The sequence below is a fragment of the Ziziphus jujuba genome, chromosome 5 (assembly GCF_031755915.1).
Source record: "Ziziphus jujuba cultivar Dongzao chromosome 5, ASM3175591v1".
NCBI classification, from domain to species: Eukaryota; Viridiplantae; Streptophyta; class Magnoliopsida; order Rosales; family Rhamnaceae; genus Ziziphus; species Ziziphus jujuba.
In genome coordinates this window covers 13,091,605-13,114,811 of record NC_083383.1, presented here as the reverse complement: position 1 = coordinate 13,114,811, position 23,207 = coordinate 13,091,605, and the positions used below count along the sequence as shown (strand labels likewise).

Below are 23,207 nucleotides of genomic sequence, written 5' to 3'. Positions count from 1 at the left end.
AGATAAAATATGTATAAATTATTAGTGTAGCTAGCAAAAATAAATTTTAAAATGAATGCATATATATTATATATCAACTAGAATATTTTGTAGTGTGAATAAAATTATCCTAATAAAAAAACCAACTTGGTATACAAATATCAAAAATACCCTTTCATGCCATAATACATGTTCAATCAAATGTTACTTTCAATCAAATGTTACTTTTGGCATGTCTAGGACCACCAAGATTTCATTTTCAAACCTAACGAAGACAGACAAAACGATCATGGCATTATCCCATAAACAAAAACAACAACAATAATAAAAGAAAAAACCGTAATAATGGTGTAGCACATCCAGAAAACCAAATACATAATAACACAGGGGCATGTTTGCAAACAAAATGTTACACCCCGTCCAATCCCATACGACTTTATATTAAATACAGGATGGAAGTAGACCCTGTTATTATTGATCTTTGAAAATGGGAGGAATCGACCCATTATACATCCTACCAGAAGAATACAGGCCTAAACTTATAATCACTGATGGAGAAGATATCCCACTGATCGATCTCCTTCCCATAACCAACCGAGATTCTTCAGACCCCAAGGCATTGCAAGAACTTGCTGACAAGGTAGGCGATGCCTGCAAGACTTGGGGATTTTTCACAGTGATCAATCATGGCGTGCCATCGGGAATCAGGAAGAAAATCATGGAGGTTTCCAGGAAGTTCTATGCATTACCACTTGAAGAGAAACTAAAAGTCAGAAGAGGGGATCACAACACAGCTGGATATCATAATGATGAGCATAGCAAAGATATCAAGGACTGGAAAGAGACTTTTGATTTCTATGTCAATGATGGAATGCTAATGCCTGCTTCCCATGAACCTGATGATCCTGAGGTTGTCCCTTGGTTCACTCCATGGCCTCACAACTTCCCTGAGTTCAGGTATAAATTAATTACACTTCAATTATTTACAATTAACCTATACTTATAATTAAGTATAATGATTGAACCCAAATATGGAGGTTTTGATATCTGTGTTCTTTGTCATTTAAACTGTTAAACTTATCAGTAGAATTTAGCATTTGTATCCATGTGATAGAAAACCTTTTTCTTTTTTCTTTGGAGCAGGGAAACATGCCAAGAATATGGTCGAGAATGCGAGAAACTATTTTTCAATTTGATGGAATTGGTGAGCATGAGCTTAGGTTTGCCCCCAAAGCGCTTGCAGGGATACTTTGAGAACCAAGCAAGCTTTGCGCGGCTCAATCACTACCCCCCATGTCCAAACCCTGAACTTGTACTTGGTACTGGGGGACACAGAGATCCCAGCGCTCTAACCGTCCTAGCACAGGAAGATATTGAAGGGCTTGATGTCCAAAGAAAATCCGATAAAGCATGGGTACGGGTTAAACCCATACCGGATTCCTTCGTCATCAACGTAGGTGATATTCTGCAGGTATGGAGCAATGACCTCTATGAAAGTGTGGAGCATCGGGCTGTGGTGAATTCAGAGAAAGATAGATACTCTATCCCTATATTTTTCCATCCTTCCCATGACGTCGTTATGAAGCCAGTGGATGAGTTGGTAAATGAACAAAACCCAGCAAAGTATCCTGAATACAAGGCTGGAAAGTGGTTGAACTTGAGGATGTATAATAATTATAAGAAACATGGTTTCTACATGAAGATGACCGATTTCAAGATTGAGGCTTAGCCCACGGTCCTCTGCTAAAGATTCATCTTCCAGATGGGGTCTTTCTCTATCTTTACTATCTATCTACCTGTCTATCTGTCTATCTATATGTATGAATGCATGTTTATGTATTTGCCTACTTCTCTGTCTGTGGTTAAGAACGCTGATGAAGCTGGTCTGTAAAATAAAAAGGTATAATTGCCTTTCTATGCATCAATCAAAAGTTTGTGGATTCTTTTCTTGCCTTCTAATAATATTGACGGTTTGTTTGGATAAAAATAAAATTAATATTTTGAAAAAGTAATAATTTTTTTTTTGAATATTTATTATAAGGTGGAAAAATATGAATTCAAAAAATTAAATTCACAATGTAGTAGAATATATGAAAAAATTGTTCATATCTATATTTGAAAACTCAAAAATAAATAGTTTTACAATTTTTTTTAAAATATATATTTATCCTTAATTTATTAGACAATATTAAATTTAATTATTTATAAATTTCATTTTTCTTTGTTACTCACCAAACATATCAAAAGAAAAACTAATTTTCAAAAAATTAAATTTTAAAAAAATCCAATCCTGAAAATTAATTTTATTTTTACCTTTGACATTAACTTTAACACTTCCCAATGAGAATGGAGGGTGAGAGGTTTCAAAGAAATGCCTTGAGGAAATCATTGAACCGTCCCGACAAGTATAATAAAAATGCCTAGTTTGAGGCTAGAGAATTCTACATTTGATAATCAGACACGTTTGATACCCATTTTCTTTTGAGTAGCGCTAAAATTCATCTCATGTTAAATAGAAGATATTTTTTTATTTTTAAAATTTTTATTTCATTGCAAATGTTCTTAGGATAAGGGTAGAGACGAAAAAAAAAAGGGACAACATCCAAATTCACCTTGGACACGTTCTAGTTTGGCACATATATACTAATAGGAAAGGTTAGCATGAATTTCAACTGCTAATTAAATTGGAAGACCTATTAAAACTTTATAAAATTTATTAAGCAGGCAAATTAAATTAAATTAAATTAAACCCAAATTAGAACAAAATAATTTCCTCCATGTTCATCGAATTGCCTAGCATAATTGCTAAATTGGTTATGTTCCTATATCCAATTTCCTTTTTCAAAACGCACAAGCACATCTCATTCAGAAAGGCTTTTGAAAAAGTATTGGAAAAGGCTTTCATATATATTTGCATGTCACTATATTCTAATAAGAGTTTCCAAGAAAACTTCTATCTAGTATAGAAATATCACAAACATATGGAGGGCAAAAGTAGACTAGTACACCAACATCCATGACATAAAACTGTTAATAGATGAAATATTTACAAAGGCCAGTCCCTCTTTCCATAGATGCCTTGTTAAAAACAAATGAAGCACCTTAAAAGACGGCCAAAGAAATTAGTAAACTTCAGGAGAAAGGTGAAATTTGTGGAATTACTCATATGGCCCTATCTTCTCAACAACATATACAACAGTGACTTTAGAAGTGATAACTTACAGAAGGCTAGAAATTGTGGCTTGACTTGTCACAGCTCTCTGTCAGAGAGGAAGTATTAAGGACGAGCAGTCTTCTATACAAATCCTACTCCATTTTGCTACTTGACTACCCCTGAACTCTTGAGTTTGCTGTTTCATAACACCAAAGGCCATAGGGGAACCAGAAGAAAAAGATAATCATGTTTTAACTTTTTGTCTCCGACTTCTTCTAAGGACCTGCAATAACGAAAATATAGACCGGTGAGAACTGAGAAGGCACATTTGACACCCAGAAAGATGATAATGATGGTAGAGCAATTCTTATCCAGTAAAGCAAGTATAAACGCCAAAGACTTACAGCATCCTTATTCACATCAACAACTTCTGACATGAAGGTTTCTGTAGAAGCTTTCTGCCTTTTCTTTTTCTTCTCTACACCTAGAAGTTACAAATTTATTGTCAAAATATTGGCATAAGTGTAACCTATGAGATGAATTCAAAGTTCAACTCCAGAATATTAACACAGCATAAAAAGGCATAAAAACTTCTACTACAACAGATCTTTAGTATACAAGAAATACTCCAGTGCTTAAGAGGTGTACCCATCAGGAATACAACAAATGCAATGAGATAGAACCAATCAGATGGGTTGACAGAACTTCACCCGTCTTTGTTTCAAATATGTATACGCCCAGCCCCAAGTCCTAAAGACAGAACAGGGATAACAGGATCCAGGTGCAGACAGAAAAGGTCAAACTAACAGTAAAACAAATAATTACATCCTATGGATATAAATTCTTTATAGAAACAAACCAGAGCAATTCCCAATCAGAAATGCCACGACAGAGTCTGAGTGTAATGTGAAGTCAAAGTGGAAAAAGGCCAAGTGGAACATTCTGTAATGCAATCAAATATTGGTGTCTGGATAATGAGATGTCAGCTAATTTTCCACATGCGATTGGGCAAATTAGTCCAAGAGCACCACAAACCACAGAGCATACTAAAAAATGTCACAGGACCTTAGCATGGAAATAGTGCAAAAGATACTTTTGACCCAGCCATTCGGTTAAGATTTAGGCTGGCTTGAATAAAGTTGACAGTTAAAATTTATAGAGGAACATTAAACAAGAATTACACAAATTTTTGGATAGGGTGATATGTGAAAAGTTAAAATGACGAATAAAATGGGAAGAGATAGAGAGACAGAGAGCAACAACCGCAGGAATAAATGACTATAACCCAAACCAACTATACCTGTGTAGAACATTCTTCTTAGTCAAATCTTATGCAAGTATTTTGAGTGTTCAAGTTGTTAACAAACACAAAACTTAAGCTAATAGGAAGTTTATCCGACACGTATACAATATCCAACACCCCATACACTTGCAAACGATGATAGATGTGAAGAATCTAGTATGATGAAATTTCAACAGCTGCATGACTAAACTCCATGAAAGTAAAGATTAAACAAAAGGATCGTGCCTGACATTGCAATAATTATGAACACTAAAATTAGATAGGTCGAAGAATGTTGACATTGAATTTCTTTCCACAAGTTATGTTTTGAAAAAAATATTTAATATTGTCCATTTATGTTTATAAAATTAATCATAAATATTAAACCAGAGCAAGAGTAGTCACATGGTACATTCATAAGCTTGCAGACCAAATATGCTAAATGCATATGACTGTAATCATTGAATATTCAAGGCAGTAGTTAGAAAGTAAAACAAGATGCAAAAGATACAAACGATAGACAACATATGAGTAAAATGACCTCACTTAAAAAGAGTAGATAGGCTCTAAAACGAATTCCCATGACCAAACATTATGCACTTATTTAGAGTCTTTTGTTATCACCTCAAAACGAACACATGTCAACTGTTTAAGGTTTCTCCCACATGTATTTCAGTCTTTATGCGCACATACTTGTGCATAATTGCATATGCATGCTTGAAACCTACCAGTAGGGTTAAACTCCAGACAATTCTTACATAGTGAACTTAGGAACAACACTAGGAAAGAGAATCACTTATAAAACTCTTCACTTTCCTTACCTGCTAATATCTTTTGCCGTTTGGCTGCAACTTCACCAAACGTATCAAGAGGTATCTCTGGATCACTGAAAGATGAGTGCTTCCCCATATCACTGCAATATACCATGAGTAAATTCTCGTGAACAAAAGATCATCAATTTTATCTTTGAACAAAATAATGTCTACAAGTTAACAAGGCACACTGTTGAATTTTAACATAAACATGGGAAAAAAAAAAAAAATCATTTCTATGTTCTATTACTCAGCAAAAATACCAATGCTAGGCAAAGGATACTACAAGACCAGTAAAACTTGTAAACCAAGAGGAATTAGGAGTCAGCCTAAATGCTTCAAGAAAATGTAAATAACACTACAATGTTAAAGTTTTCAAATTATATACTTAAATCTTTAGAAGAAAACACCCAAAAAAATAAAAAATAAAAAGGAAAGTAAGAAAGAAAGAAAAGCTCCTTAAATATAACATTAAGAATGTGTTGTATATACAGGATATAATTAAAAAGAAAGAAAAGCTCTTTAAATATAACATTAAGAATGTGTTGTATATACAGGATATAATTAAGTTCCATACTCTTTTTTTTTTTTTTTTTTTTTTTGGTTGCATGTGACAAGAATCTCCCAAAAAAAGTCTTTGATTTCTTTTCCTCCATTTCATCGAAAATGAGGTCATCATTGTAGCACATTGATGAAGGATCAATCCTCTTTTACTTCTTCCAAAATCCTTATAATAGATAATTATTAATGACAAACAAGAGTGCCAAACTTCCAATGAAATTCCACCCAGTTCCATAATTTAACTGCTATCCACAATATAGAAAAAAGTGTTTGGTCGACTTCCTACTTCGTCATTAATAAATATGGAGTTGCATCAGATAATCTTCTTTTCTTCCTCTTTTATGTCTGTCACATGGTATATTTGCTGAGGATAAACCACATCATACCCAACATACCAGCTTGAAATGTCTCATTCTATATGATCTCTAACGAATTGACATATACCGATGTTAAATCACCACAAAACCCAAAAGCCATAGTAGGAAGCGGACCTAACAATGTATATCAAACATATTTTCCAATAAAAGGAAATCTCCTAAAAGGATTTTATCATTCATCTAGAAGCAAACAGACACACAGTTTTAACAGAATGTTCATTGCTAAGAATATCCTTGAACAGACACAGAGTTAATACTCATTGCTAAGTGTAATAGATGCCAAGAGAATGATGGAAAGGTAATTCAAAAACATTTAAAGAGTGAAATCCCAAGTTTAAATGACCACGCAGGAAATTAAAAAGTACACATAAAATCGGGATGAAATGTCCAGCAACAATGAATACAAAATACTAAAAAACGAAGACAAGACAAAGAGAGATACCATTGCTGCATAACAAAGGTGTCAGAGTCCTCAGCTGATACAACCTTGTAGACAAATATCAACATAATAAACACATGAGGATCCACTTAACACTAAAAAAATGATATTGAGACAGTATATGCTAACAAAATCTAGGGTAAATGGTGACATTATCTCCTAATTAGTTTATAGAAAATAATGATAAACCAGAGTTTTTGATTCTAGAAAATTACAGGAGTAAATTTTTTGTCATTTAAAATATGGGGAATTGCCATATACTCCCTTGAGCATATTTGATTGCTATATGTATTTTCATTTAGAAAGGTTCAAACGACAATAGTGAAGTCATTTGAGTAAGAAAGATAAGAGGCAATAAAACTCAGTCATTTTCAAGGTTTATTGGTCCGATCAGCTCTCAATCTATTCTAAATTCAGAAAAAGGATCAATTTTTAACACTTATTGGAGAGAATCCAAAGATGTAACCAAAGTTGGTTAATATTGTAATAAAAACAGAATTCCTTATCTATCTCATTTCAAAATTTCAGAATTGAAACTGTGGCATAGATATAAACTATGAAACCTCAACCATGTCTACAAGCTAATCAAGCATAGGTGGTACTTTGCTCTTACCCTTTCCACTAGAGAACCATCACTTATCATCTCCCAGCTCTCACTATCTAAGCATACTACGTCAACATCGCCGCTATCACATATGATCTGCTAATCGACCACAAAGTAAAACACCAGGTCACAACACATAATGAAAGGAAAACTGGTTACTTATATGAAATACACAAAAGAAAGAACTTTAATAACAACTAATCCTCCAATTAAAAAAGAGTCCGCATATGTTAGCTATCATAACCAATCAAACGGCATCAACATTAACCCCAGACAAGAAACACCAATAAATTTTCTCCCACAAAAGACCACCATCAATTGTTTAGGAGCTGATAATGATATTAGCAACAGACAATAATAAAAAAATATATATGAAAAGAAACTATAATTATTATTTAAAATCCATTCCTCTTCTATACATATAATTTTTCAACCCCCACATTACTGAAGTAGCTGCCACTAAACTGAAAATGGCATCTAGTTGCATATGTTGCATATATATATATATATATATATATATATACCTTGTGAGTATTGTTTAGAGAACTATAACCATCCACTGTGCCTGAATAAAAACTGAAAAAGACAAGAAAGATATGGTTAAACAAAAAACAAATCAGAATTTGTTCATCCAATTGAAAATCTCACCATCTATCAACTGGAGACGACAATCTGATTCGCTGTCCAATTAATGCTTCACCCTTATTAATAGTGTCCTACATTTCATAAATAATGATTGCTTAGGAAAATGTAACTAAATCATCTTAAAACAAATTCTGAAGTCTATAGTAGAACAAATTCAAAATTACTTTCGAACTGCAAGAGTCCTTGTACTTAGCATTGGAGTATTTGGAATTTTCAGCTAAAGTTCTCCTATTTACACCAACACTTTCTTTCAAGGAAACAGAATTTGCTTCCATATTTTGGGATGGACCATGCAATTCGGTTAGACAAGGTTTAATAGGCACAGAACCACAAGAAGATGAAAGTTGTTCTTTCTCAAGACATGGCTTGGACTTTTTAGATGCACCATCATGGAGAATAGAACACCCATGCAATCCAACTGACTCAGGAGCACCAGAGGCAGACAGTTTTCGCCTATTTCTGATGCTAAGATCTTGCTTGGCAGCTTTTTGGTTTTCTGTTGTTCCAGCAATGGTCAAATCAACTACTTTGCAAGATGGGAAGTTCAACAAGTTTTCCTTGAGAATATCTGATTGTGTCCTGTCCTCTTGATATGTTCGACCATGTTTAGGAAGAATGCTGTCAGGCTAAAATGTAAATTTCCAACAAAAGAAAAACATAAGCAAATAACTCAAGTACATGATAATCATAATCAAATATGAAATCAGTGTAAGACACCATAACAATGCATACCATAGAGATTTGAGATTTAAATATGTGAATAACTCTTCTAACAAAAAATTCGTCCAAACAGGATTTAATAATAAGACACCTTGAATTGGCCTGCAGAGAGATAAATCAAGACATTATATAATCTGTTGCATATAGTATCATAAGACATTAAATCATCTTGAAAAGACTTGCCTCATCATTTTTGTTAGCAGGACCTATTCTATACAGTGACGATGGTAGCAAAATTTGCCCAGGGGCATGTGATGAGGAAATGCTGCTACGATTTACTGCAGCAACAAAAGAGAATCCAATGTCTGACAGCATGTGCAGCTTCTGCATTGTAGGAAACACCATTTAGATCATAATAATGAAGCCAATGACTGAAAACAAAACAATTAAAAAAAGTTAAAGCAAAAGGATCCATCAAGGAAAATTATTACAGGAGTTTTGTCAGCGTCAACAGCATCCTCAGCTTTCTTAATTGCACGGAAAATACAAAGCAAATACAAGACAGCCTCCTTAACCACTTCCATGTCACCATTGACATTACTAGCATTAAGTAATGCCTGCAATACAAAAAAAAGTGGACTGCAAAGAGAAACATATTCAAAAAGTGTCATCACCGAAAACTGCATTCACAAAATAGCAGGTAATCTGCACTACAAATAATTACAGCAGCAAAAAAAAAGTATACCTGCAAAACTTAGCATATGTTATTTCATCTTGACAGTCTTCACTGGGGTAGTCTCTGTCATGAGCAAGAAGATGAATCAAGAATATCACAATGCATGCGGGAAAATCAATGATCAATCCTTGTTGGACTTCAGAAGTTTGACGGATTCTAGCTTCTCTACCATATTCCCTGACAAACTCTGCCATATATTTAAATGACTAAAATGAAAAGTATCAGTATACATTACTTAATAGGGGTCTTAAGCAACAAAGTATAAATAACACTAGTTGCACGAATAACAAACAATAGCGTACATCCTCTTTTAGATCTTTGAGAGAATCTGAGGTGGCCAGTGCATAAGCACATGCATATCTACTTGGAATAGCATGCTCCTTCAATAGTTTGTACGTTTTATCAAGAAATGATCTTCTAACAGAAGAGGATTCATCCTGGAATGAGACAGCCAGAATCTTACAAACATAAACTACTAAAAGTAGTAATGATATCAAACAAACTTAAAAAATGGAGAAGTAAGAAATAGACAGTAAAGGTGCATCAATCAAATTTACTGAGAAGCCGCTAGTACAAGATAGCAAGGTTTCCTAACTGGCAACTGTAGGTGTGTTAGATATTGATCAGATTCATAACAGATATGCTGACAGAAAGATAGTATTTCTTTTTCATTTGGCTGTTAAATTTTCACTACACCCAATCTTGATTGAGAATCTGATACATTAAGGAATAACATCATATATTATTCATTTGGCTTTTAAATTAGCACTACCCTCATTATTGATTGAGAATCTGATATATGCAAGAACGTTTTTCCTCAATGAGATAGATATTTTGATGCAATATAAATGGAAATTTGTATTTCTTCTAAACATTTGCAAGCCCCGAGAATCTTATCCATTATGTTATTTGTGCATAAGAAACTTGACATATGATTGTCTTCAATTGGAGAAGATGTGAACATGCCTCTTCCTACACCTCTCATGAAGTAAGTGCCAGTCTTCAAACATGTGTGTGTACTTACCAGTAGAAGTCTTTGATAATAAGGTGCAACAAACATACACTAACAGAAAAATAAGAACTTATTTGAAAAGAGGTAACATGAATATTCTGCCTCCACTGTCTAAGTCCATCACTAACTGTTCTTTTTTCTTCTTTTATCATCAGATATTTATGTATACATGACAAGCAAGTTTTTAAAGGCCCAGTCCATTATGAGCTCTCAAAAATCTTACAAAAACCATTTTGAGAGCCATGGTAGCAAATTCTTTTAAGGAAAAATTATAGCAACTTCTATGTTTTAATAATTTTATAAGATCTACATTTGTTTTTCCATAAATTACAAATTCGCCACATCAATTCTAAATATTTTATGCTGACGCCACCACCACTAGAAATAATTAGTCAACTTAAATAATTTTTCAAAATTAACAACTTATCCTTACATGTAACCAAACAAAAGCGATTTCATAATACAAAACAATATCCAACCACATCGTTTCGTATTTTTTAAGTGAATGATATTTTTAGCATGAAATAATTTTCAAATATAAGACAAAGTTTGCTTGACTACAAATATAAGAATCAGAAGTTAGCCACTTTAAAAAAAATACATGAGTTCACTAACAAATAATGAAGTACAGTTTAAATGCAATAGAAGGTGCAATGCAAATGATTTGAAAATAATAATGTAATAAAGCTTTAATTTCTAGAAATAAGAAGGTAAGATTAGAAATAAAAATTAACAGAACACAATGGATGTTTTGTAATTTCTTTTCTTTTTAGTTGCTCCATCAGTCAGTGACCAATTTCTAAAGCACAATCAAACCAGCATACCTTCGCCATTGATATTGTAAAACGAAAAATCTCTGGAGAAAAATGTAAGTCCCATCTTCGTGAAAGCTGGAGAACAGACTTTGCAGCTGCTAATCTAATACAAGCTTTTTCACTTTCACTGCAATGGTCAGTAATAAGAAGACAATAAGCATTCATAAAAGCAACGTTTTTTGACAAGAGTGTCAACCCAAAAAATCCCTGTAATGAAAAGCAGTGTCATTGGTAAACACAATATAAAGCCAAAAACATTACACTGTGGTTTATATGTTTGGTTCTGAAACTTCAATATAATAGAATCAGTCAAAGCACAAGTGCATGCAAACAGTTAAAACTTCAATATCCTCTCTAATATCTATGAAATAGTGAAAATAAAATGCTACTTTATAAAACTATATCACTCATGCCATCACACCTAAACAGGAAAGAAGGACACAACAATGCCATTAAGGAACAAAAATGCCTCGTAAAAGCATTTGGGACATAGCAACTACAAGGAACACATGCACTGATGCACAAATAAATAATAGACAAGCCCATTAACACTTGTGCATCAAGATATAAGTCCATTTGTTCAGAAGCATTATCACATGCTTTCAAAATCCTTCAAAAGGCAAAATCCGACCGTGATGATGTGACTCTAGAAATCCAAGACTTCGTTAAACCAAATGGCAAGTTTTACAGAGCTAATTGCAAATGACAAACATGAGAAGCCATTAAGAATATGAAGCCAAATGCCATCATCTTATATATGAGGGAAAAACATCCTTGCAATCCTGTGAAGATGTCAAAAGTCAAAACTAAAAATTTTCAAATTATTACCTACCTTAAGAGATGCATAAGCAAGGATTTGGCTCAGCCAGGTGATGAATTTAAAATACTTTAGATATAAAAATAGTTGTTAAGTTGATAAACACAGGAACCTGAAACTATTTTCTGAAATTACACCATCACAAGTATCCCCCTTTTGCAGCATTAAGGACAATAGATCCAATAATTCATTAATTTTCCTTTGGACTTTAGTTCCTTGATGTGGCAAAAAACTCTTGACAAGTGTTTTCAGCCCATATATCTGCAACAAAAAAATGTATAATAAAATATAACAGAAAAACCAATGAAGAGTTGTTTACAGGAAAGGTAGTGTTTGTAAAGAATTATAACCCAAAATTAAATAATCAAAGGGATCTAGAGATTGTGGACACATGGTCTGTAGAGCCTTGGTTGGCACAGCTAAAACCTTCTCTCACCCAAGGTTGTCCATTGAACTCAACTTTTTTACTATTTAAATTAATAACTTAGTCAACTTTTCTCATCATTTCACATTAAACTATTCCAACAACAAATATCACGTAGGGTACGAGAATAACTTCTCATATCAAAATACTGGAATTTACAATGAAACATGTCATGCTGCAAAATAACAAAAAAATAATTACTGTTATATCTATACTAATTTTCAACCCCTGCTTAGCACACTACTAATTTTAATCAGTTTCTTAACAAAAAAACATATGGAATAAGGTTTCGGTAACTCTAGCTCAATATACGAGATGAACCAGATGTTTTCAACATTTTGGAGAGTGTCAAACAATCTAAATATGCAACCAAGTATAAATTATCATATTGATATACAGCAGGCCAAACAGTTGTTTTGCCCAAACTACCAAAAAAACTAACAATAATAATCTGTCCCTTGACAGTCTACATCACACAATTATAGTAGAAGCCAAGCAAATGGGTCCATCACATCTGTCCAAAAGATGATAACAAAGTAACTCTATTTTTAGATACTTTGCACTTAGCTAAGTTTCAAACATCTTGACAGGATCAGATTTTTTGGTCTTCAAGTGAGCCTACCACATCATTTCTTGTCCTGATTATCTTTTTTTCTTTTTTTCTTTTTTTCTTTTTTTCTTTTTTTCTTTTTTTCTTTTTTCTTTTTTCTTTTTTTTTTTTTTTTTTAATCTGAAAACTTTCAAATTGAATGGCAAGGAAATTTATTGAAACATCAGTGTAGACACAACCCAAGTACACATTTTATTGATTCTAGCCAGCTAGCACATAATACTTTAACTAAAACAAATGCACTCATAAATCCATTTGTTATCTAGAGCTAACCTTCAGCTTGCAAGAATTGGTGCATCCATAAGTATCATCAAATGAACTTTGACCATCTGACAAGTCCATCTACAAAAATGATGCTCCAATTATCAGAAACATTTTTCCATAAGCACGTAAGGCAAATAAAAAATAGCAATAATATGCCATCCACTGGCAAACCTATTACTTGGAAAATTTTCTCATGTATAAGCTGTGTGATCTCTCCATTTTGAGTTTCAAATGCCGAAACAGAATATTGCGCAAGACATCCCAAGGATTGCAACACTGTTGGAACGTTACGTCCAATATGTAGAGACTCCACAAGTCCCTGGACATGTAGACAGCATAAAATTAATATTTTAAAAGCAAAAACATGAGTTAAATTTATAAGAAAAACATACCACTTAAAAACTATTTACATATTCCTACAACCGCAACTATTGTGAGATATCATCAATTGATGGACCTTTCCATCTTTCATTCAATGTCCAACCACGTGGTGCAGTTGTATTCAGAAACGACAAACAATAAAAATAAGGTAAAATCCATATTGAGAAATGACAAGGAGATAAAATATTGCATGGACAATGTTTCAGTACGTGAAAGTTCATACATAGAGTCAATTTTTTGTGGGGCCAGCAGCTGTGGCTGTATTTTGACTGTCGATAATTTGGAAAGGGAAATTATTAACATTTGGTGCTATATGTGTAAAAAGGATGCATAATTCATTTCCTTGTATAGTATGTAGGATACACCAAGAACGCCATTAGTTATCTTAATTTTTATTGCTCGTGAGGTAGTGACTAATGATCCCTGTTGTTGGCTTGTTGAATATCATAGCTTAGAAACAGAATAAATTTACGAGCCTGGAATCCTTAAGTAACAAGATCTGTCTGTAAAAGTGCATCAAAGGCGATTAAAAGACATTGAAAGCAAAATAATTTGAGGTTCCTCAAATATTCAAGTAGATTACAGCATCTTCTTCTTGGCGATCCACAGGAAACTTTATCAATGTTTTAAATTTCAGAATCTAATCTGTAATTTCTCCCCTTTCCTGTATCACTTTTTGCTTTAGTTTTTATGAAGCATTCTGCAGTCCATATGAATAAAGTTGTGCCTTTGGCATCTTTTGGTAATTTTATTACCTATTCTCAGTAAATTTTTTCAGAAAAAATCATTAAACAAAATTCTAGAATTACATTGAAGTGCTGAGCTAAGTGATTGTCATGATTATCTTTTATAAAGCAAACATTTTGCTAAAAACATACCAAATCCAACTATACAAACTCAGTAGTCTTTATGAACTCTATTAAACAATAAGTACGATGACATTCTAACAATGATCATCTTGTAATGTTTAAAATGAAACAACACGTCACAAAACCATCAAGTCCAAAAGCTTAAGTTGTTAAGAACTGGATTCACAGCCAGAGCTCTAATAACATTTTAAGTTACCATCAATATCAAAAACTTAAATTGCTAAAAGCAGACCCAATATACCAATAAAACCAACACAATCAGAAGACTAATACCATGCATTCCAACTTTCAATAGAATCTGCCACCAAAATGTCACGATAAGTGTACCTTGCATAGATTTGAAAAAACTAATTGCTTAGAAGAGTCTGTTAATGCAGCAATTGCTGAAACTGCAAACTTGGACTGCATGCGAGTTCCTTCCAAACATAATCTCTCCAAAAAAGGGTAAATTTCACTACAATAACAAGAATGAAAATAAAATTTTGCAGCAATTCCAATTAACAACTAAGAAAATAAATGCATTTAAAAAAAATAGCTTTATATTAAACAAGAAGGAAAAGCTTTAGATTTGAATACAAATTCTCATCATAACCAAGTAACCAACACAGAAAAGATTAAAGATTACAGCGCCAAAAGCCTTGCAATGGCAAAACCTCCTAGGTTCCAAACTGTAGGCAAGCCATCACTTTCAGTTAATTAAGAATAAAAGAAAATTGATATCACGTAATCCTCATTTCAAACTTCAAAATGTATCAGAACCCTAGTATATTGCAAATGCAAACTAAGGGTGGAGAAGGAAGAAATTACGTAAGAAATTTATCGTATCAGGTTGCCCTAGGAAAACTGATGAAAAGTATTAAAAAAAAAATTTAAAAAAAAAAAAAAAAAAAAAAAAAAAAAAAAAAGAAGAAGAAGAAGAAGAAGAATGAGAAGAAGATTTGCAAGCCCAACAACCACAGCATGCATATGAAAGCCAGAAGAGGAGAAATATTTACAAATTTACCCAGTCATATCGACAACATACAAGGACTGGTTGAGAAGCAGAAACTGTTTATGGAATAAGTCATAACTAATTAAGCCCTCGTACATGATATACATGATACATTTGAAGCATTATCGGTTGCTTTCAAATAAGTTCCTTGCCTATCAAAGAAATTCCAATGAAGGAAATGATTGAGCAATATATATTAGGTAAGAGGAAGGTAGCCTTTTCTCATTATTACTTCATGGTACAGCACTATGTTTTAGAGAAATTTTGAGCATCCACACAGTGATAAAATAGACTGCACTAATTACCTGAGTTTAACAGATATATGAGGACCTGCTATTGCTAACACTTCAATCAACTTATCATCAACTGTATTACTTTCTTCTAACAAATTCTGAAATTGCTTTTCTGAACCTTTCAGGAGCATAGGGAAAAGGCTGGTAACAGTCTGGGCCAAGATGAAGTGGCAGAACATAGAAATTAGTATACTACAAATATCATACAGACATCATTAAATTTAATGAATACCTAAACTACAAGTACGCTGTACACTGAAAGACAACACGAGAGAAACTATCCATCATACTACCAATTCAACATGCAAACTTTTGTTCTTTTGATTGTTCCACACTCTTTCTTTTCTTATAAAAATTTAAACACATGAAATAAGATTTGAAAATTTATTTTCTCCCTGCTTTCTATTGTGGCCTCGCTATCCCATACAGTTTTGGAAACTGACTTCTCTCAAGGTTTGATCTCACAAGAAGGCAAGAAAGTAATTCAGGTTGAATGAGTCAGTGCCAGTAAAAGGGAAACAATAGGTGTACAAGTAAACCATTAGTTAAGCATCTGATAATCTAAGGCAGAAAGAACACTAAATTATACTGTTTAAGCCATGATGCATACATGGAAAAAACATATGTTGGTTTCACTCACCAAAAATTGCCTTCTTTCCCCCATAATGATATTAAACAATACAATATCTACTGAAAATTTCCATAGCATTCAGAGGTTCTTCCGATTCTTTGGGCACCAATATACAATTCTAATCAATAGGACATTTTAATTGTTCAACTACAAGGCAATTAAATTAGCATTTCCCTTAATACGACTTCCAAAATTTGAGATCCAAGTTTGGATAATTTAATTCCATAATCATTTGATAGGTAATTGCCTAAGAGGTTCTTGGAAACAACTCTTTCAAACACAGGCGCACTGAAAGAGAAATTTTTGTTAATTAAAGACATGCCACAGCTACTTTTATGCTTCATCCTTCTTTTTCTTTTTCTCCTTAAATACATAAGCAATTAAGCCCTTCACAATCTTTTCAGACTATTGCACTCTTTACAATATTGGCTTATACTGGTACAGTTGGGCCACACTGATGCACAATGGTACGGTGGCCCATCTGTACCATTTTTGTTAAACATATAATCCTGACAATATTTGTAAAGTTTTGTTATCATACTCTTGGTGGAAAGAAACCCTACAATTTAAGTTATTTCTAAAACTCTGTATCTTTGGATGAAGAGAAGTCAAATCCATTCAACAGCAATATTTCATACCTGAAGAAATCTGACAGAAGAAGCCTCAAAATTTTTGTTTCTATTACTTGAAAGATGATCTAATATACAGCTGACATGCTCTGAGCTGAATATATTATGAGAGCACTTCAACGAAAGCGTTCGCAGAAACTCTAAATTTTGATGTTTATTCCCTATCATATTCAGAAACTTAGCCTGTAAAGAAAAATGAGTGAGAAAAAGAAATAAAAAAAATTATACCATGCATTCAGACAATAAAGACTTTTTACAGAAAGAGGATAACTAATGCAGGATCACATACTTATATTTTTACGATCTATACATATAAAACATACAGAACAAAGACCATACAGAGAAATAGGAATGCACTTGACTAAGACCATCTCATAAGCGATCAGGGCCAAAACACACACAGAGAGAAAATATATATATGTATCGCATATGCTACCTTTCTTAACTAATGATCTAAAAGAAACTCAAATAAATTAAAAATAAAATTATTATATTAAAATTGGGAATAGTTACTACTATCAATCTTATTTGTTGGAATGAGATGCCTATTCTAATCTTTTCTATCGGCCATCCAAATAGGGCAACCTTGAGTCTTCTTCCATATTCAATATGATAACTTCCAGTGCACTTTGGGATGAGGTAGCCACAGCACCAAATTTAAGAGGAACAGAGAGAGACAAGATAGTAGTCCTTCTCTCATCAGGACATTCTAATGCAATTTTCATGCAGATCTAAGTGTATCCAATTAAGGATACGTGTGTATTTTGAAATAGCCGTGCATCCTTAATTGGATATGCTTGCGTCTGCACAAAAATCTCATCAGGATTTCCTGATGAGACAATTTCTAGACATATAGTATCTTTTGACTAAAACTAGAAAGAAAATAAATTAATAAGTAGTTAACATACTCTGATGGTCTGTGAATTTGTATAGTGTAGTTCATCTAATAAATGGGCCAGTGTATTAAAAATGTTATTATCTTTCATATGGTTCAGTTTCAGAAAGCACTCTTCTGCTTTGGAAGGATCTGTAAAGCAAGCTGCCATTTTCATGAATGACGTTCTGTATCTATTCTGCATCTCTTCCAGACAATTCTCCTGCAACAAATATCCATTGATTCATTTTTTAAAGTAAAGAATCCATGCAAGAACCACAAAATAATTTGTTGGTTGCACGATATCACCAGTCAACTACATAGAACACTCCACAATGTAATAAACAAATATTTATTTAAAAAATAAATAAATTTTAAAAATTTTAAAAAAAAGAAAAACAAACAAAGCAAAAATAAAAAGAAAAGTATTAAATCCATCTTATATGAAAGTAAATACCATGTAAACCTATAGTAACTGTTTCAGTTTAAGACACCTATGAATTAACTTTCGGGTAAAATTATTAAAATCCAAAAGTGTAACAACAGATGTAAGCATCCAAAGCATTTTGAACCTCCTAAATCTATATAGAGTGAGATTCCAAGACACAAAAACTTGGCTGAATTAAAGTATTCATGAATACATCACAACATTGATGGAGGAAGGAAGAGAGAATTCCAAAGATGCCCAACCACAAATTACCTTCTCTTTCTTTTTTAGAGCCAAATAAGTTTGCATCTCATTCTGCAACCTAAAAGCATCACCTTATAAAAGTTAGAAGAGCACAATAAACTATAGCAGTTTGCTGGTTCTATATCCTACTACAATGGTACCTTCTTTTCTGTGATAATATAGAGTTCAGTGACTTCAGCTGATGAGGAGTGAAAAGAGAAAACAAATGGATCCAATGCCTTGTCCTCTCCGAAACTGAAAGTGAAGGAGGAAATAAATCCTCTGCCAAAACTAGTTCCATGTTTTGGGACCTGAAAGATATCAAGAATCTTTACATCTGACATTTTAAAACTATGATCTAGGTTTAACACAAGTCATATGTGAATAAGCAAACCTGAACTCTTTACAGTCTTTATCATAGCAAAGCATCAAAATTTTGCATGGGATTTTTTCTAAGTTGTCACTTATTCCCATAAGGCCTTCAGAACATTTGTTACAATAATCACAATATAATTCCATCAATTTCTGCAGGGCCTTTTTTCTAACAGGTATCTGCACATAAATCAAGAATACATTGGTACAAAACATTAGGAGTTTATCCACCAAAAATAAAGTTTCTACAATAGATATACCTTCTTATCACGAAGCCTTTCCATAGCCTGAAATATTAATTTGGGTGGGAAAATTTTCAGGTTAGACCTGGCAAGATCACAGGCAACAATCACTGCTTGCATTCTCACCCTATCATCAAAATCTAGGAGTCGACCTTCAAGGGCAGCTGCTCAAATTCACAAATGAGGTAAAGTCAGATTATACAGTACAGAATTAGAAGCCATGGACAATTTAGAAAGTAAATTTGCTCAGCAACTTACTGAGAACATCCTCTGATTCTGGCCCAGAGGGATTGGCCATGTAGCAAATTTTAGCACATTGAAGAGCACTAACTCTAACTTCTGCAGATTTATCAGAGAATCTTTTCAAGAACTCTATGAAAAGATCATGGTACTTTTGAGCAATACGGTGCTCAGGCAATGAAAAAAATTTTCCAATCAGATTAACAGCTTTTATTCGGACATCAACCTGATCAGTCTACAAATAGAATCATAAAGTTAATAATTATATAATGACACATATACAGGTCTAAATAGAAATAAAATGCATTCCTCAGGCTTCTTTACTTGTAAAGAGGTGACGTGATAAAGTAAGACCCAACAAACCGAAACAGAAGACATACCAGTAATTCTTGAGTCACATTTGGAATAACAGCAAGAAGCATCTCAGGAGCACACTGGAAAATTCTAAAGATGATTTCGTGGTAAAATTCTTTCAACTCACTCACTACAGCATCTCTATCCAAAATGCAAGATGTTAAAAACCCACAAATAAAGGGCCCAAGGTTTTCTGAGCAAGTCTGAATCAAAGAAATAGCTAGCTTAGAAGAAGCAGATGGTGTTCCCTGAAATGGAAACAACAAAAATAATTAAGGAAATGAAGTTGATTTGAAGTTAAGCAATGACCCATTTAAGAAAAAAGAACAAAACATAAAATGACATAAAAGTCAATATAATAATAATAGTAAAAAATCACTTCCCAATGCATAAATGCATTCCATACTTACAACTAAATCATTCTGGAAGTGCAATAGAACAATTGAAAACATAAATTCAAGTCATTCTTAAAACCAGGCTTATGCAAAGTCCTATTGCAAGGTAACACACAACTATTGAGACAAAATATGTGCAAACCGAAAGGAATAGCTACGAAGAATAACACCTCTAACAAAAAAGGAATAATGTGCATTCATTTACCTAAATCCTAGAATGTAAATCTTCTATCCCTCTCCAACCCTACTTCTGTCCTCTCCCTGTCTCGCATTCCCTGTTTCTCTCTTCTAACAATGCTTCCATTGCAAGTTAGATACTTTTCAAAATATTACCTTCTTGCAAAATTAGAAAAGCAACACAGACACAGACACACAACACACAAACATACACATGTATTCATTGACTAGGAGATTATGCATACAAAACTTTCATTATTACCAGAAAGCAAATTATTGAGAAGAAGGAAAGTATTCCTTTCCTAATTTCAACCATGAAATTAAAAGCAAAGAAACAGTACACTTAGAAAGGGGACAATTATTCAATATGATAGCATATTACATCATCAGAAATCATATATGCATCCAATGCAAAAGGCTAAAGAAGCATGAATGCAACTGTTTTAGTTGAGCCCCACCACTTTAAGATCTGTTTGTACTCACACCCATATATATTACTAGTTTATGCCACAAAGGATTATTGCTATAAATGACTTCAAGGAATATTGCTATAAATGACTTTAAGGTAAAATATGCATACTCCAACACTCGCCTTATCTTCCTTCAAAAGATTTCGCAAAATCACATCCAAAAGTTGCTCAGAAGCTTCCTCGTGCAGAATATGACTCATTATAGACAAAATATCACTAATCAAACTCTTCTGATGATGCTCTCTGCAGGGGGGAAAAAACAGATGCAATTGGAATGATGAATTTCAAATGAGGCTCACATCTCAGGGATAAATCTACTAAAACACAATATAATAGAAAACACGAAAATGCACCTTATAAACATCTAAGAAATAGAAAATGGTATCAGCAAGAGTTTTACAGAGGCTTATATCTTGTCATATAATTGCAATCCCTATAAATGCATCTTCCTTCAATGTTTCTCAATGATAAATCCCATATTAATTTGTTGACTTGAACATAAAAGAAAAAATGTTCAGCAAAAGAAAGATGTATGATAAAATGAAGAGAGTAGATTATAACCTCACAACAGAGAAAAAGATATTGAACATCTCCATAACTAGATCATTGCAATCAATATCCAACATTATTACACAGCATTTACATCTTGAGACAGTCTCTATAATTTTAACCCTTCTTGAAAAAAACGGACTCGTGGTATCAGCTAGCTCCGCAAAAGTATTGAGGATAAGTTTAAAAATGTCCTGAAATGAAGATTTGTAAAACATGCAGCAATCAGAATAGGGTGAAATCCTTCAAAAAAAACCAACATATGCCGCGAGGCTAAGAGAAAGGAATATCATGGATGTATATACAAAAAACATACAACCAGATTTCATCAATATGATAAAACCATTTACAAATATCTAAAAGAATTTACCCTCAGATACTCGTCTTCAAAAGGTGGTTCCGGTGCCAGAACACGAAACATTTCACTAACACATATTGCAACTAGAAGCTGAACATCCTTATCTTTATGTTGAAGCAAGCCATGAATGATAGATCTCTTCAAGGGTTTTATTCCAGCTTCTAGCTTTTTAGCAGCTTCCAACTTTTTGGTTGCATCTGGAAAATTAGGCTGTTCCAACTGCGATAAAGCACTTGCAGCTTGCTACAAACAAACACAATAAAAATCATAAAATGAAATTTAAAAATAAAACAAAATAATTAAAACAACCAAAGAATAACAACAGCGACAGATATTTAAATATATATTAGCAAAACAACAACATAAACCGATATTTGATCATATATTTCTTCACAATTTCATTCTTCTTTTATCTCACCTCTGGCCTCAAAATATCCACCGCTTGTTTGACTTATGTTCTAGAAATATTCACAACGTGCATTGAAAAATATGAGAATCACACATTCGAAAAGTTTATTTGTCCAATCCTTAATAAACCACTACGAGGCAACGCAAAACATGGTTAGCACTGGGAAAAAAAATAAAACCACAAGGAAAAAAAGTATTTAGTTAAGAAGTAACAGGAAAAGCACTTGTTAAAATTTAAAATACACATATAAAAATCACTAAAATAACAACTCCGCAAATAATATTTGGATTGCTTTTACTAAGCAAATAAAGCTAAAACCCAGCAAGCTTTTGGTGGCAGAAAAAGCAAGACAGCAACAGAAACAAGAAAATGCATCCATAACAAACAGAAAAAAATAATAATAATAATAAAAATAAAAAGAATCAAATAGCATCATCACCATCATCGTAATGAAATTCACGACCAAACACTAATTAGAAAAACAAAATTAAAAAGAAACAAAATAATAAATAATAAAGGAAAATACGCATTACTAATCCATTTCAATTCGCAATGAATGCATACATGCATATATATAAATATTATGTATGTGCCAAAGGTAAAAGAGTTTTAAAAAAAAAAATGGCTTACTCGAAGCGATTTGACAATGAAACCCTTAATCGGACGACTTTGTTGGCCGAGTTGTGTTCCAATTTCCGATACGAGTTGCAGAGCGGCCTCGTCCATCGAGTCAGTGAATAGGAGAAAACCCTAATTCTCTTCGGTGGAAGATTGAGAGCGACGATTTTGGCGATTTTCTCCGAGCATTACTGGACTGGCCAATAAGCATTCGTATATGCAGATACGAAGGAAGACCTTGAAAGAGAGAGAGAGAGAGAGAGAGAGAGAAAGTGAGTTACAGAGAGAGAGAGAGAGAGAGAGAGAGAGAGTGATGAGGTTGAATTGAGCGTGGGAGGCTCCCGCCTTTCGTGCGCGTGAACGTACGCGCCTAAGTTTTGCGATTTTTGCAATCAATTGCAAATAGGGACGTGACAAGCACGCCAAAACAAAAAAACAGATCCAGAAATGACGCGGCCCGTTTACTGAATGGGCTGTGGTAGTAAGCCCAGATT

At 33.3% G+C, this 23,207-nt stretch overlaps 2 protein-coding genes across 5 annotated transcripts; one reads left to right on the top strand and one right to left on the bottom strand.

Moving 5' to 3' along the window:
• The first annotated feature begins 438 nt into the window (after window positions 1–438).
• On the top strand, window positions 439–1,922 carry LOC107421057 (protein DMR6-LIKE OXYGENASE 1). Its single transcript, XM_016030193.4, has 2 exons — window positions 439–936; window positions 1,123–1,922. The coding sequence occupies exons 1-2, from the start codon at window positions 467–469 to the stop codon at window positions 1,706–1,708; spliced, it is 1,056 nt and encodes a 351-aa protein (XP_015885679.1). The 5' UTR covers window positions 439–466; the 3' UTR covers window positions 1,709–1,922.
• A 1,057-nt stretch (window positions 1,923–2,979) lies between these two features.
• Window positions 2,980–23,029, bottom strand: LOC107421042 (sister chromatid cohesion protein PDS5 homolog B). Of its 4 annotated transcripts, XR_007241687.2 has the most exons (32): window positions 22,726–23,029; window positions 21,699–21,929; window positions 21,341–21,522; window positions 20,890–21,022; window positions 19,764–19,985; window positions 19,402–19,618; window positions 19,162–19,307; window positions 18,924–19,081; window positions 18,691–18,840; window positions 18,560–18,608; window positions 17,894–18,082; window positions 16,995–17,168; window positions 15,738–15,877; window positions 14,769–14,895; window positions 13,370–13,510; window positions 13,201–13,269; window positions 12,006–12,154; window positions 11,086–11,203; window positions 9,552–9,686; window positions 9,259–9,455; window positions 9,005–9,152; window positions 8,757–8,897; window positions 8,586–8,675; window positions 8,018–8,479; window positions 7,857–7,924; window positions 7,733–7,784; window positions 7,218–7,304; window positions 6,608–6,651; window positions 5,237–5,328; window positions 3,782–3,883; window positions 3,538–3,617; window positions 2,980–3,416 (listed from the first exon to the last, which is right to left on the bottom strand). XR_007241687.2 is itself a non-coding variant. In XM_048476311.2 (31 exons), the coding sequence occupies exons 1-31, from the start codon at window positions 22,819–22,821 to the stop codon at window positions 3,378–3,380; spliced, it is 4,326 nt and encodes a 1,441-aa protein (XP_048332268.2). In that variant the 5' UTR covers window positions 22,822–23,026; the 3' UTR covers window positions 2,980–3,377. The 4 variants fall into 4 exon arrangements, 3 of the variants coding, with proteins under 3 accessions (XP_048332268.2, XP_048332269.2, XP_060673666.1); XM_048476311.2 differs by lacking the exon at window positions 3,782–3,883 and having other exon boundaries at window positions 22,726–23,026; XM_048476312.2 differs by lacking the exon at window positions 3,782–3,883 and having other exon boundaries at window positions 20,902–21,022; window positions 22,726–23,025.
• Window positions 23,030–23,207: the final 178 nt, after the last annotated feature.